The following is a 16290-nucleotide window of genomic DNA, read 5'->3' as shown; positions in this document are numbered from 1 at the left end:
CTCCTCGCTGCCTCAGTGGTTCTCACTTACTAAGTACTGATCATGTTCAAGAGATCAACATCCTGAGAGACTTAACTGCCGTTGCTTCGAAAAGGCCAAAAGAGACTAAGATGACCAGGGACAGTATCAGATGCACATCCTTCTTTGTTAGGGAGTAAGGCCTTAAAATGACCAGGAACAATATCAGATGCACGTCCTTCTTTGTCAGGGAGTAAGGCCTTACTTGAGGTCTGTAGATGTTGTCTGTCCTCCCTGTCCTACCATTAATTTCAGATGTAATCCAGACGACATGTTGAGGGCTGAAGTTACAAACTGTGAGTGAGGCATCGTTCCTAAGTGAGATCCCCCACTTCTTCCCCAGCCCTCAGCCATTTCCCAACAGATGGATTGAAATGATCAAAATCTGACTGATTCACCCAGTTGCATGTATGTAATGTCTCTATTACAGTGTGCACACACATATTATATGCCATGTAGCATATTGTCAGTTAAAAGGTGCCAGGATACGTTTTCTTTGAAAATGAGCAGTGGGAAGGCTATCAGACTAATGTAAAAGGTCTAGATTATTCTTGGAACCCAGAGATACGTTTTTGAGTTATTTCAACCAAGTTAATGGAAATGGTTTCCCCACTCTGTGTAGAAATTTCTTTTTAATTCTCTTTTGTGATCACTTAATAATAATCTTATAATCATACTACTGTCTTTCCCTATTAAATATGAGGTTGGTAAAGGAAGAAAAATATGTCCAATGTCCAAGATTCTTTTGAAAAAACATACAAAGTTAATGCGGGTCTAAAATAAATAGATCGTTGTTTCTCTATCTGACCACAAAATAATACAGATCTTGGGAACATTTCACACTATTCATTTTAAAATAAAACAGAGAAAGTGCTCTCAGATAAGTGCCACAGAAACCACAAGGACGTAGGTGTTGTTATGAGAAATATATACAAAGGGGAAAGGGATCACTCGGTGTGGAGTGGCTGGAGGAATTTGAAAACTCCAAATACCAATTTTTTTTCCATGACTTAATGAGACTTTCTTAAGTACACAAAAATATTCCATGGAAACTCCCACTTCCAGATTAGGGAATTTCTGTACCCTGGCCTCCCCAACCCCTTTCATGTTGTTCTCTACATTAATAGAGCTTCCTCTCTATCTTCATTTGGGAAAATTTTAACTTCACTCTGCGTCTCTTCCCAGCCTGGGGTTATGTTGACAACTTGGTGATTTATTTGAGTGGCACTGTGGCTAGAGAGGGGTCACATCTGTAGAGCAACTATGGCAACAGAGGGGCACATGAAGATGCAGTGAGTCAGATAAGCTGTCCTCCAGTTGTGTCTTGGCCAACTTAATCTCCAGTTTTATAGCCCCAGCTGGGCTACCTCTAACCCGGAGGAGGCGGTGCTGGAGGAAGCTGATAGATTTAGCCACTGGCCTGCCATATAAAGCGAGAGGAGCTTTGGAATCTCCCCATTCATTGGCTATCCGTGTGGCTTAAGCAGCCCCAGCCAAAAGAAAAACATAGCTTAAGGAAGAGAGTGCCTGAACTAAGTCTGGAAAGAGCATAATTGTTCATTTTCGTCTCTCATAATCAAATAAGCAGGACTGGGAATTTACTGAGAAAAGCTATGTAAAACATGCAAAGCATAATTGAAGCCCAAAAGGAGAAGGACTCTGAGAAACGAGAGGCAGAGATGAAGTTCATTTATCTTACTGCTCCGGCTTGAAATTTCTTGCACTGCTAAGAGAATGTAAGACTGCCCTTAAAAAGTTCTTTTCCTAGGAATTTGCCTATAGTTAGGTTTTTCCAGAAAAATCATTTCTTAGTATATGGGTGGGTGCGAACAGGGAGTCCCAGGAGTCAAGGTCCTTGCTGGACAGCTGCTGTTAGCTGGGGGGGGGAGGGTCCAACCTTGCTGCTTTCCCGGAGCTTAGCTACACAAGGCAGCTCTTCATTAGACCCTCCAAATCTAGAACCGATTAATTATCCCCGACAGAGGCAATGCTACAGTCACCCTAGAGGGCAGGCTCTGTGTGCCATCTGCGGCTGTAATTACAACATCTTCATCCACCCATGCCTGCGCTGCTAATCAGGAAGAGTGCCTCGCTCATGTCTCAGTGGAGATAATTCATGTTATTTGTAAGACAGAACCAGCTCCCAGTCATCGAGGTAATGAGAAGACCCTTGCAGGTCCATTCAAAACTGCAGGCTCAGTAGAGTAAAAGATAAGACAAAACCAGCCGTTAACATTCTCGTTGTGCTAACATACCTGGGAAATTTTACTGGGTGTCTTAGAAATAGATTAATGTGATGATTAGCACACATCCCAACATGGAAGGGGGTCAGAACGTCAGAATGCATACTTTTTCTGTCTTACTCTTCTTCCAGAGTCATGAAACTGTATGGTGTGCATGACTGTTGCAAAGATTTAAATTAGCATCTTTCAGGGATGCATTGGAGCTCTTCCTTTGACCTTCTCTAGCTTCTGATTTAAAGAATTCTCCATGAAAAAAGAAAAAAAAAAACGAGCAAGTAAAGAGATTTTTGTTGTTGTTGTTTCCAAGACAGAGTTTCTCTGTGAAGATCTGGCTGTCCTGGAACTCACTCTGGTGGCCAGATTGGCCTTGCACTAACAAAGATCTGCCTGCCTCTGCCTCCTAAGTGCTGGGGCTAAAGGTGTGTGGTACCACACCTGGCTGTGATTAGAGTAACTTAACATATTATAAAACCTAACTGATCAAGTCATTTATTTTATGTTGTATTGCTGTGGCCTTAGAGTTTGAATGATGCTTAAACTTTGTATTTTGACCAAATTCAACATAATCACAATGTCTTAATTTTTCAACTGGGTAGATAAAGTTCCTAGAAGATGATAAAAGTATGGGTGGTAGTTTGCAGACACACGGCATCTGGGGCTAATTCCAAAAATATATTAATATTTTTCTGAAAATATTTTTTCTAAATTTGTGAACCACCGTAGGCTATGAAATCTCAAAGTCTTAAATAATTATAAAAAAGCAAAATTACCATATACATTGATTTATCTGTTTGCCTAATATGAAAAACTTCCTCCCAGACTTCCAGCCTCTCAGACTCAGCTGAGACAAAAATTAGTAACTGAATATTTGCACCCCTGACACAGTCTAAAACTGTTTCTCCCCAACAGTTTAGGGTGCTCAGGAAGTCTTTTAAAAAGTCACCGAGGAAAAAACATCAGGTTGAGGAGAGAGATGGTTCCCACCCAGAGGCAGTGTAGGAAACAGAAATTGGATGTAGACATGACAAACACCCACTTTTTGTTCTTTGTTGCTTCTAGGCTCAGAAACCATTTCTAGAATTCTTCTCCACAAAGAAGCTGTTCCAGGGTTCCCTTTAGAAATAGTTGTAGACAGAGGCAGTGACTTCCTGCTCTTTCCAGCCTTCTTCCTCAGCTGGTCCTATACGAGATGAGATGGACTTTCAGGATGATCCTGTAAGCACCAGTTCGTTGGATTACCCCTTGCCAAAACCTGCCTCATGCAAGCATTTTCCTATTCTCACAGAGGAGACAAAAGACACCTAACCATCTCCTACCCATCCGATGTCAGTAGACATCATATACAAGGAAAGCTCCAGAAGTGTTACCTGGACCTCTGTTCAGCCCAGCTCTGTTATCTAAACTTGCCAAGGGCAGAGGACTACCATTACCCTTCTTGAAGCCTTGGACTATCTGATACATCATTTCAATATCATACTCTCCCGTCATCCAGGAGCACAGACTGTAGAGTGTAAATGAGAATTCCCTGTACCAGGCCAAGGTCCAGTAGATAATTTCCATATACAAAGGGCTGCGGTGACCACTAGTGGAAAGGATGGAATAATAACCATTTCGAGCACACAAACTCCAGGATATTGTGACTCTGAGCCAAGCAAAATTGCATGTTTCACATATTTCACTAATACGTTCTCTGCACACAGTTAGAGTTCGATACTCTTCAAAATCACTTCTTTTATACTAAGAACTTAGCTAGATTAACCTAGTTCAGCGTGCTCTGAAATGCCTCGCTTCAGAGTTCATTATTCAGAATAAAGACTTGGACTTCAACTTTCTTAACCATACTTCCTTAATCAAAAGACAAAAGAAGAGAAAGGCATAGTAACAGGACAGTTCTGAGATTACATATTAATATGTTGGGTGGAAGGCAGACTCTGGTTGATGATAGCAGGGTTTTTTTTGTGTGTGTCCCGTTCATGGTTGGATGTTTTTGTTCTAAGGATTTCATAGAAATGGAATTATTGTATATGCTCACATGCAAGGAACTGAGCACGCTAATGTTCAGGGTGTGCTGGAACGCAATATTCTGTGACTCCAGATAAAAGAGTGGAAGACAGCTGGTCGCCTGCCCGTGTGTCTATTAAAATTCAGCAGTTATTCCTGGAACATAGAGAGACAACAGCAAAGACACAAGACACAGATTACCACCCAAAAAGCTTCTAAACTTCACTCCCGTTTGTGTTTGGATAGAAACGATATACTTATTTGGAAAAGGTAATAAAATGAGGTGCCAGATATTAAGGTGGCTCATAAAAATTAAGTGTCAAGGGTTACTATATCACAGTAAGTATTGTTGGGTTCAGCTTAATCTACTGAGCGGAAATTGAGTCACTCCAGAGTAAACTGACAGTTTTCAAAATATAAACGATTTATTGAGTTTCTCTGTTTTTTCATATTAACTGTTGACTTTGCAGTGTGTATACTTGCCAGTATTTTCCATCTAATACAAGGAAAAGGAAGAATGTAAATGTGAATTTTAGAAGCATAAAATAATATTTTACCTCTTACATTTGACCACGTTGTCTGAGGTCTTCAAGGCATTTGTCTGGAGCGGCTTACTCTACCTAAACCGTTTTAAATGGACATTTTAGACTCTGTACGTTCTCAGCAACCTTTCTGTCCATTTAAGTTTCATTTGTCCAGCTGAACAAAAGGTTGTTGTGCTGGACGCTGTAGGTGAACACATTGAACAATCCCCTGCTCTGGAGAAAGGTGGTGAGCACCACATCTGGGACCCTCCCAGCTGGTGTGCAGCACATCTGGGAAACACCCAGCTGCTTAAGGCATCTGAATGAAACATAGGGTCCTCAAGTCAGTTGTGTTCAGATCATCATACATCCTGGTCTGTATTCTTCTTTCACTTCCTCGCCTCAGGTCAGACTCCTGATCTTGTCCACTGATCATATAATATGCACCAGACGCTAACTTATGCGTCACTATTGAGGAGCAGTACCTTTGGAGGTGGAAGATTGTCTTTGTGGACTTGGAAACCATGTTCTCTTACCACACCCCTAGAACTCAGTGCAAGTAAAACCCTGTCCCTTCCTGGGACTGTTAGATGTTCTTCAGTGACACTGCTCTTCCCAAATATATTTCCCATAATATATCCCCTGAAAGTAAAAGCTTCTCTTGGAGTTCACATCTCAAATGTCAGGAAAGAATACAGGATCTAGTGTAAATATGCACAAGACATTTCTTTCGCCGCTAGCTGTCTGCTGAAGCAGCATCTGTGGAGTTCAGAGTCTGCCCCCACTCGTTGGTCTTTTAACTCTCTAGAATATAACACTCCTTCCTCGCTGGGGTAATCTTTAATGTGGTTTACTTAGAGCGGATACATGTTTTCTTTTCTGTTTTACACTTACACAGTTAGAATAATTTTGAGATAACTTTGGCAGTCTTGTGGTTGTGGGCTGGAACAGAACCATTATTTGGGGAGGACAAACAAGAGTGGTGACTTTAAGAAGTTTGGAAACTAGAGATGTTCATCATAAATTTTAAGAGAATGCGGGACAGAGGTATCCCTGCATCTAAATCAGTATGTCTTAAAACTTGCTTAAATTGTACTCTTTGGTGTTTACAGTTGCCTACCAGAAAGACTTTAGTCATTGAAGGAAAAGAGAACTTTAATGCCAGTGGGAAGTTTGTATAAAACTCTGAGGAAGATCCATTTAATAAACCACGTTACAGTAGAAGTGGAAAAAGCATGATCCCTCATCCTGGCCTCTTTCACCAGGAGAGAATGCTGGTAGGAACATCTTGTGAACAGGTCAATGTTGTTTCCTACATCCAAAGAGTTGAATCACTGTCCCATCTTAGGAGGCAAATAAAAAAATCAGAACCCCTGATTGTAGCAGCGGTCACACATATTTTGGTCTGTCTTCCTTAGTAGTGGGAGAGGAGACTTGAAAAAACAGTGTGGACGGATGTATAGCGTGTTGAAAGGCAGGCTAGGAACCGCTGCGCCTTCTATTCCCAGCCTGCTACTGGGTTGCTATGTAAACCTAGATAAGCCACTTATGCTCTGCATCTCACATTTTCCGTCTACAAAAATGTAGGTAGAGACATTCTGTACTTGGCCATTTGACAAAGATGTCATGAGAAAAGCCTTGCTTTGAAGTTCAGGCATCTTTGGGTTGAAGAGATGATGTGTAAGTACAGCAGTGTCTCTGTTTCCTTTGGCAGTGCTGTTCCTACTGCCCATAGCATCCCATAAACGTCTCTTCCCAGTGTACCACAGAGCAGGTACCATCAGTGATGCTGTGTACTGCACTGATGTCAAGAGAGCCTCTAAAGCCCAGATGTGAATTATAGGTCTACCACCTGATCCTGCAGTGACCATAAACAAAGCAAAGTCCTCAGTTTTCTCGTGTGTTACAAGAGGATAGCAGTAACAGCCATCCCAGCTGAGGGTGGTGACGCTTCGCTGTACTTGTAAGCAGTACATATACAATACAGAAACAAATATCTATCTTATGCCAGAGGATGCACTTCGTGTCCAGAGTAGCTCTTCCTTCTTAGAATGGCAGAAGAGGGGAAGTGCCCGCCCCCCACCCGCCATGGTAGATTCCTCCAGAATGGAAGCTGCTCATTGGTTGCGTCTCACTTTGACTCTCTCACAAGGCTCTGGTTCCAGGGCATAAGCCCTTAGCCACTGATATCCATTTATATCATGTCATAAATGATAGAGTCACAGAAGAAACTCGGATATTATTCTCCAAAACATAGCTGGTCTATTAATTTTTTAAAAATGCTAACATAAAAGAGAGGTACTGCGGAGTGGGGAGGAATTGACAATTGACGGTTATGTCTTGATCATTCTAAAAATTACACATGGAGCTAGGGAGATGGCTTGCTGGTTGGTAGCATGCTTGCCATACAAACATAAGGACCTGAGTGTAATTGCCAGCACCCACTAAAAGATGAAATAAAGAAAAGAAAAAGGCCAGGGGAAGTGTGCATCTATAACTCCAGCTCTGGGAAGACAGAGACGAAAGACAGATTCTGGGCAAGCGATCTCTGTAGCTCATTGACCATCAAGTTTAGTGGCATCAGTGAGCTCCAAGTTCAATGAGAGAACTCAAAAAAAATGAAGTAGTGAATGATCAAGGAAGACAAGATAACCAACGTTGATTTCCAGCATACACTTACAATACGTGAACTCAGAAAAAAAATCAGGAAGAAATAGAATAATGGGTACATTTAAGTAGCCTATTTTAACTTCACTTGTCTGGTTTCTATAGTGATGACCTGCCAGAAAATGTTGTTTGCGGGAAGCAAAAAAGGGCACAGGCTGCTGAAATACAGGTCAGTGGAGCGACAGGGAAGTCACTCCACAGGCAGCTCTACGGTAGAGTGCTCGCCTCACATCTGTAGCGTCCTGCTTTTCCCACCCACTAGGAAAAATAAAAGTGAAATATTCGCATTATCAAAGACTCTGAATAAAAATACCGTTTCATGAGTTAATGACAGTACAGTATTGTAAAAAGTTTCAGATTTGAGGAGAACTATTGATGGGATTTTTGTACTTACTGTAGTGTGGGATTTCGGAGATTGAATGCTATCTACGAGGTAATAACATGTTTCATTGATTCTTTTTTCTTCTTTTCATGTCATTAGAACCAACCTACATCACGATTGATCCACCTGCGTGTGGGGAATTATCAAACTGCACTCTGAAGGAGAAGGACTGCACTTACGGTTTCAAACTGGATCACAATGGCTGTCGAACCTGTCAGTGCAAAAACAGTAAGTAGACAGATGGGTTTTCCCCCGGAGGCCTAATAGGATCTTGTCAAAGCATATTATATGATTGAATATCTTTTTCACTCCTGTTCAGAATTCGCCTTGACAGCCTCAAAGAAAGGGGGTGGTGATAAGCTTAGCATAAACAGTTTTGCAGTCACTTAGGGAATGCCCTGCTCTGCCATATAGTTCCCGTCTGGATTTCACTGTGTTCGTTTTCATGTGGGGCTTGATAGCTCCTTGCAGCTGGTGTTGGAGAAGCCTTTGCAACCCTGAGTGGCTCTGGAGTGCAGCCTCATCGCCTTAGCCTTACGTGGGCAACCTAGAACACCCCTGCCATGGTCATCAAGTGACTAAGAACACAGTATTTTTCCCTTTCTGTACATGGCAGCCCTAATCCTTTTAAAACAAAACAAAACAGCCGGGCGGTGGTGGCGCACGCCTTTAATCCCAGCACTTGGGAGGCAGAGGCAGGCGGATCTCTGTGAGTTCGAGACCAGCCTGGTCTACAAGAGCTAGTTCCAGGACAGGCTCCAAAACCACAGAGAAACCCTGTCTCGAAAAACACACAAAAAAAAAAACAAAAAAAAAAAAACAAAACAAAAAAAAAACAAAAAACAAAACAAAACAAAATGATGCTTCACTCGGGACCTGGGGAGATGGCTCAGTGAGAGAGTACTTGCTGCGGAAACATGAGGGCCAGAGTTTGGTAAAAGTTGGGTGTGGTGGCATGCACCTGTAACCCCGGGTTGTGACATACAGACAGACAGACAGGCAAGAGGATCCGTGGAGCTTGCTGATCAGTCAGGCTAGACAAAATGAGTGGTAGGTTCCCTGAGAGACCATATCTTAAAATAGACAGGCCGACACACACGCATAGAGAGAGAGCTTAAGAACGTAAGAGCTTGTTCGTATTGTTGACCCCAGAGCCATGATCTCTGAAACTAGACAGAATATAATACATTTCTCCCACAGGGGAAAATACATCCCACACCGTGTTAGAACTGTTTTGAATTCTCTTAATTCCTCAACCAGAATCCGCATCCAGAGTCCCCTTCTCCGTCACCTATGAGGCATGCTTTCTAGAGCTTGGTCTTTTCTACCTTCTGACACACAGGCTGGCATTGTCTTTATCTAAAATGTGCCTGAGAAACAAACAGAAACAATCAGAATTTAGTCTGAATTGAGTGCTGTTTCTTGCGTGTGTTTCCATCAGCGCTTTGCTTGCACGTTGTGGGTTGCTAGTGAGCTTATAGGCAGCGAGTGCCCCTAAGTGTTTTTAGGTCAGCTGCTGTTAGGTGCTTATCTGTTCTATGTTAAGATGTTACAGTTTTTGAATTCTGTTAACGTAGGGCCAAATATAACAAATTATGCTAATAGTTTCAAGCCATTTTCCAAGTAGATGAAATTGTTTTTTTAATCTTGATAGTGTGATCTTATGCCCTATGCCTCCCAGCTTATGGTAAATAAGTACAACTTACATGTCCTTACATAAATTGCTGAATTAAGATAAATTAAACTGCCGAGAAACAAGGACAGAACCCAATAGTATCAAAGAACTTCCTGTGTTGTGACACTGAACATTGTCTCCAGTCCTCAAATGGCACATGTCAGCTCCGGCCCCACAAGGTCTTGGCACACATTCTTGCAGTCCTGTCTGAATTCAGGGCTCATTGCACCCACAAGATTCCTTCACTGACAACTCTTATTTTCGAAATAAACCAAAGCTGGTAGGCAACCATTGTTCTTCCTAAACTTACTTTCGAGTACTTTGGAATCCTTTGCCTTTTTTGAGTGACATTTGGCCTATTTTCTGAAATCTTTCCCTATCATCTCTGATCTCTCCCAAACACAGACAATGATTCTATAATAAGCAACTTCTCTGTGGGCTTCGGGGTATAATTATACTGGGCTTAGAGGCTTGGACTGACTGATGGTGAGAACGTACACTTCCTGGGTATCAGCTCTCTTGGTTTAAGGTGCCTCTCAACTGTAAGAAGTCATCGTTTGTGCCGGTATTTCTGATGAATGATAAAATGTGTCTAGGAGTTGAATAGTGCCGTGTACTCCGGACCCACACTACCACCATGCCCTCTGCATGGTGGGTTACTGCTTCCAGGGTTCAGAAGCCCGACATACTGGCAGTTGTTGCCGTCTTAGGGTTTTAGGTGAGCCTCCGCCTCCTAGGGTGGTCCTGCCTTCCTGCACCTGCTTCTGTACCCTGTAAGAATCAGCCCCTGTTGTGTGCATGTCTGCCTCTGAGACGTTCCTTGGGAAAGCCAAGTCTGCTGCGGAATTGCCTTGGCAGCCTCGTGTGTTTACATAAATCGCCAACCTTGTCTTCCTAACACCACGATAATTGGTAGTTGTGTCATGGAGTGTTTACACTGCAGCCTCCTGGAGCCTCTCGAGCTACACGTTCTTTCTCAGTATGGGATCGGACCTAGTTTTTTTTCCCCTGAACTTCTATGAAACCTAAAAATATAGAATCGCGTTCACCAGCTACCTCGCTGGCCCTTCACCTGGGCTTTGTTACAAAGTTTTGGCCACCCAGCCACAGCCATGGCAGGTTCCTGTCACTCCATTGAACCTGAAGAAGCAGCTTTCCACATTTGTCACCGAGGCAACCGAAAGGCTGTTGTGGCCAGGCTTTCAAGCTGGAGGCTGAGGAAGCGGCCCCCATGTGCTCTGCCCTCTGTAGTCTGACGCTCTCAGCGACATCACTATGGACACTGCTTGCCATAAACTTCCTTTTCTTTTACATTTAAAAAGAAATATATACAAAATGTTGTATTTTGTGTCTGTGATTTTTTTTTTACATAAAAATATTACATTCAGTACTTGCAAATTTTACGTACTTTTAGAAATATCCAGTCTTTCCTTCACCACCTGCAGTGGTTCAGATAATACATTAAATGTTCGGACCACCATGGTGAAAGGAACACGTGACATGAGGGAAAAATCTCCAGTTGCCAAAACACAAAACAAAATACCCAGTGCTGGAGTTTACAAGAGTAAAACTCTTCTCTGCTTCCTGAAGATTCAAGCTTTCGGTCACACAGAAGTAGGGGTCCCCGCCTTCTGTCAGGGCATGCTCAGTTCTCCATCTTTGCTCTACATTGAGCAGCTAGATGAAGAAGCAGAGACCCTTCGGGATCAGGGATGCCTCTGGATTTAGGGCTGTCTGATCCAGTCAGCTGCCTGGCCCTGGCTTGGTCTTGGCAGTCCACTTACCGCCCCCCTAAACCTAAGGCTTAAAACCGAAGTTACCAGCTTGTCTGATCGCACACAAGTCGATGCATGAATTTTGCCTCTGCCCCTCTGCTCCTGTGAGCCATCCTGATGCTTCTGAGGTAGAGCAGACTACATCGGAGGGATTGGGAGGAGTGCTTTACTCAGTATCCTCCTCTATAGAGGACGGACACCAGGACCTAAGTACTGGGGTATTTTGAGGATTAAGGGAACCAATGCCAAGCAGATTTTATTAGCTGGCAAATGGTAGCTGTTTGCTGCACACACCAGCTGTTCATACCATCCGTTTCAACCCAAGCTTGCTAACATGGTGGCTACCCAGCCCCCTCCTCCTTGGTCCTCACCTACCTGCCTGTAGATCTTCTGGTCCTTTCAGGACACACCCATCCGCAACCAACCTGTCACTTGCACGTTTGTGCCTCACCTTCTTCCTCTTCTTGGTTGTACTGAAATAGCTCCCTGTAGTCACGAGGGCATTTGATTCTTTTCCCCATTGTAGCAGCTCATTATATACTCATCTGCCTTACATTATTTTTTCCTGTGTCCTATTAAAACCTTTTATATTCAGTAGTCCTAACTATTTACCTAAGTTTCTTTTGGACATTATACCTAACTCCTGTTGGCATTAAGATTTCCTAAAACAGGGCCCGAGAAGATGGCTCAGTGGGTAGAGTACCTGATACACAAGCATGAGAACATGAGGTTGGGTGTGCAGCACCCACACAGAAAGCTGGGCATCTCAGTGTATGTCCGTGATCCCAGCCCTGCGAGTCAGCACCCACACAGAAAGCTGGGCATCTCAGTGTATGTCCGTGATCCCAGCCCTGCGAGTCAGAGACAAGAGGATCCCGGGGCTCATGACCAGCCTATCTGGCCAGTCATTGAGCTCCAGGTTCGGCCAGCTTCACAACAAGCCTGGTGGAGACCAGTGGAAAAAGACACTTGATAGTGAGCTCTGGGCTCCAAACATAAGTGTGTGTGTACATACACACAGAGAAAATAAGGTCAACACCAATATCTCCCCTGCCTTCCTGATCCGTTGGTCACTCATTGAGTGCCTACTGTAGCTAAGACTATAAAAATGACATATCATTTTTATAAAAGATTTTTAATAAAAATTATCAAAGATGATAAAAATTGTCTTTAGATTTAACATTATAGGCAGTTGGTTTAGACTTAAAAGCCTTAAAGAAACATGTTCTTCAGACACATGTGGCACATGCCAGGCATGGTGGTGCATACCTGTAATCCTAGCACTCTAAAAACAGGGACAGTTGAATCATTTATTTGAGTACAGACCAAGTTACATGGCAAAACATTGTCTGAAAAAAATCAAGGGCCGACATGTTTCTTAGTGGACGAGGCCCTTACTCATCACACAGCAAACATTGGTTCACGGCTCAGAACACAAAAATAAAGTACCTGGGAAATACAAAACAAAGGAGGTCTGCTTGTTTGAACATAGCGGTGTTTTGATGTTTTAACCTGCAACAGTAGCATGCGTGCAAAACTGTTAAGCTGCACCCTTGGTGCCTCAGTTTCTCAGAGACACATTTGCAATTAAGAAAAATTATGATAAGAAATGCCAGAGAGTGCAGTGGCAACAAAATCAGAGCTAAGACTCTCTCAGAAGCTAATAACACAACACTTTGCTGACATAAGCATTAATAACATTAACTTTTTAACCAAAGTGTTTGTTGCTGTCGGGAAGATGAAGATGCTTCAACTTTACTGCCCAAACTGCATATTGGTTGAAAGGCATCGATCTTTTAATATCTTACTGCCCATGGCTTTAAAGCCATGAGTTTGACTGGATATTGGTAACCTCTTTCCCAGTTTTAGCATTGTTTAGTTTTAGGAACTGATAATACTTTTTTATCTGGAAACGGATTCAGACATATACAGCTGATAGAAGCAAAGAAGAGGAAGCCAGTGTGTCCATCATGAAGTATCTGGGTGAAAAGCTCCACCGTTTATATCATTGTATTTCTCAGATGACACCACCTCGCTGGGCACAATTGGGATCAACATTTGCATATTCAAATGTCTTGGTCCAAGAGTTTCGGGAACTTCCTGGTTGGTAGGACACTCCAGTATTCACAAGTTTGAAGTATCGCAGCATGCATCTACTCTGTGTGTGCACATGCAGGTTGTGCTGCGGTCACTGACGGCGGGTATCTCTTGGCCTCTTTTCCAGGATGAAAGGACTCTACTGTGTACTTGCGATTGACAAGCCACAGTGTACAGTCCCTGTGCCTTGCCATTCTTTATCACTTTCTCTTGCATGGTAATTGCTTCCATCAATTAGAAAGCCGTTTAGGTCACAGAAAATTCACAATGCTTAAAAATAGTAGCACAGGAAGCCACCAGTGTCACATAATTGCCATAAGCCATACGCTAAAACTTTGTAAACAAACTTATAAGCCCCACCTCCTGATCTGTCTGTTTGATAGTACATTTCCTTTAAGGACAGTCTGCCATTGATAAGCATGGATCTAGGACTACCATCCGGTCTTTTTGTTGTTGTTGTTGTTGTTGTTGTTTTGAGATGTTTAACAAATGATAGTGTTTTAAAAACTATTCCGTATTATCAGAGGAAGCGTGACCAAGTTGTTACTCCTCTACCAATGCAGCAATACCTGGTGGAAAGAGGATGAAGAACATTGATAAATGCGTTCCTTCCGCAGTTAGCTGTCGCCCCACCGCATGCTAAATACCGCAGGCCCTGGCCTGAGGACAGACAGAGAAACTGCCCTAGGATGCTCTGGGTTTCCTTTGTTGTGGAGGAAAACTGAGCTAGTCAAGGCTAGAGGCTGCAGGTGAATGGACCCAGAGTGGATGAATGGCTCGAAATTGCATCTCGAGCCTACTTTCTCATGGATGTCCTATGCCTTTGTTAAGTGCTACAGATTTTCTTTTTCAAAGCCAGCTTAGGTTCACATGTTGGTTGCCTTCCCATTGCTGTGACAAAATGCCTAAAAGAATTGATTTCTATAGAAGTTTTGTTTTAGCGCACAAATTCCAAGGTTTGGGTCTGTTGATGGTTGGATCTGTCCTTCGGGCTTATGACCAGTCAAGTCCATTATGGTGAGAAAACTTGGGACCGTAAGGTGGGCAGCAAGTGAGAGAGGAACAGGGGAAGGAAATAGCTAACTGTAAGAACATGTCCGTGCTGCTCTGTTATCTCTCCCCTAGTCCTCAGAGCTGGACGCTTCCACCACCTGAAAGATTGCAGCAGACTGACCACTGAGCTCTGGACACACAGGCCCTTGGTTCCTTTCGAACCATAGCACAGGGATAAATTAAAGACAAATACTTCCAGCTGGGCGGCGGTGGCGCACGCCTTTAATCCCAGCACTCGGGAGGCAGAGGCAGGCGGATCTCTGTGAGTTCGAGACCAGCCTGGTCTACAAGAGCTAGTTCCAGGACAAGCTCCAAAACCACAGAGAAACCCTGTCTTGAAAAACCAAAAAATAAATAGATAGATAGATAGATAGATAGATAGATAGATACATACATACATACATACATACATACATACATACATACATACAAATACTTCCATAGCTGTTCGGGGTAAGTCGAGAGCATTCTAGATCAAGAACTGTGGAACGGGTTCGTTTTTACAGACTAGAAACACAAAACCAAGTGTCTCTACACTCCAAAGCTTTGAGAAAATCACTCTCCAAGAATGCTGACGCTGCAAGCTCTAGGCGTGCTTTTGATCCAGCTATTCCCTGACACGATCCACTGGGTGCCTTGATGGTAAATCCGTTATAATAGGAAAACCGGATCAGCTCAGCAGAGATTTCTGTATCGGGACTCGTATTTCCAAGGGTCTCGTCCTGCTTCCGCCGTTCCTGTCATAATGGGAGATGGAAAGTAATGACCTGCCTCCAAGTCGTATGATTACAAATTTTAAATGAGCCGCTTAGACTTTGTCTTTTAAGGATGCAGATTAGTATTCGGTTGCCTCACAGTGTGATGCAGACCCATGAGGTTACACTAAATACGTGTAATGAAAAGTTTCCGGCAGTGACAAAGTAGAAAACCATGCCATGGATCACGTTCTCCTCTATAAAAGACAGAAAATTACATTCGGAAGGAATGTTAAGATTCACAAAAGAGTCTATCATAGAAGTGCTTATGTAATGCGCAGATTCATTTCACCTATCAGTTATAGCTAATGTTTAATTTCAGGCTATAAGACTCGACTGTGGGACAGGATAAACATGTGGCTTGGTTAGCAACTTGTGCTTTAATGCAATGTTTGCACATCCGGGATGCCCAGATAAAACAGCAGTTCACTCTCCAGCCTCACGACAATAGACCACGTTCCTCATCACACCAGTCGCTAGAGCAGTGTCAAGTATTGCCATTCCCACCACGCCAGCTTCCTTCCTTGCAGCCCATGTTCTTTCAAATCCTGCCTTTAATTTAGATGGGCCTCAAATTGCTCTTCCATCCCGAGGCGCGTTTACCCCACCTTGACATTGCTATTTTCTCTGGTTTTCTGTTAAACTTTGCCGCCTTCTCAAATAGCTTTGTCTTCAGGAGTTTCCTCTGAGAGCGTTGCTTCTCCTGTTTCACTTTAATTTCTGAAATAGTTGTAGTAAGTGACTAGCAGAAGATGGTTAAGCATCACCCGGATTCCGCTAACAAGCGACGCCTTAAATATTTCAAATAGTTGTTAGTAACACATTAATGTGAGTATTTCTTCTACCACGTAGATTTTTTTTTTTAGCCAGCTAAGTACATTTCCAGACCTGAATGTTTGTCAGCATAGTGGGGCGAACAGAGCTACACATAACACCGGTTGCTTGCTTTCTATCACGTATGTCAAAGGACGGAAGAAGTCCCGAACGCTACACGCGGGCTGTCGTGTTCTGTGATGACCCTGCTGCCCACAAGGGAGTGTAGTGTGTGCATTCAGGTGTCTATTACCGCTGACATCAAGCAATAGGAGGCGTCTGAAATG

General features: G+C 43.0%; 1 protein-coding gene across 3 annotated transcripts in view; it reads left to right on the top strand.

Annotated features, from left to right (window-relative positions):
• The window catches only part of Crim1 (cysteine rich transmembrane BMP regulator 1), a 178656-nt gene that overhangs the window by 127820 nt on the left and 34546 nt on the right, over window positions 1-16290 (top strand). For all 3 annotated transcript variants that reach the window (XM_057775644.1, XM_057775638.1, XM_057775630.1), the window contains one exon: window positions 7935-8063. In XM_057775644.1, coding sequence (XP_057631627.1) covers window positions 7935-8063 — 129 coding nt within the window. The remainder of the gene's footprint in view (window positions 1-7934; window positions 8064-16290) is intronic.

The sequence above is a fragment of the Chionomys nivalis genome, chromosome 1 (genome assembly GCF_950005125.1).
Source record: "Chionomys nivalis chromosome 1, mChiNiv1.1, whole genome shotgun sequence".
NCBI lineage: Eukaryota > Metazoa > Chordata > Mammalia > Rodentia > Cricetidae > Chionomys > Chionomys nivalis.
This window is presented reverse-complemented; position numbering and strand designations above follow the sequence as displayed.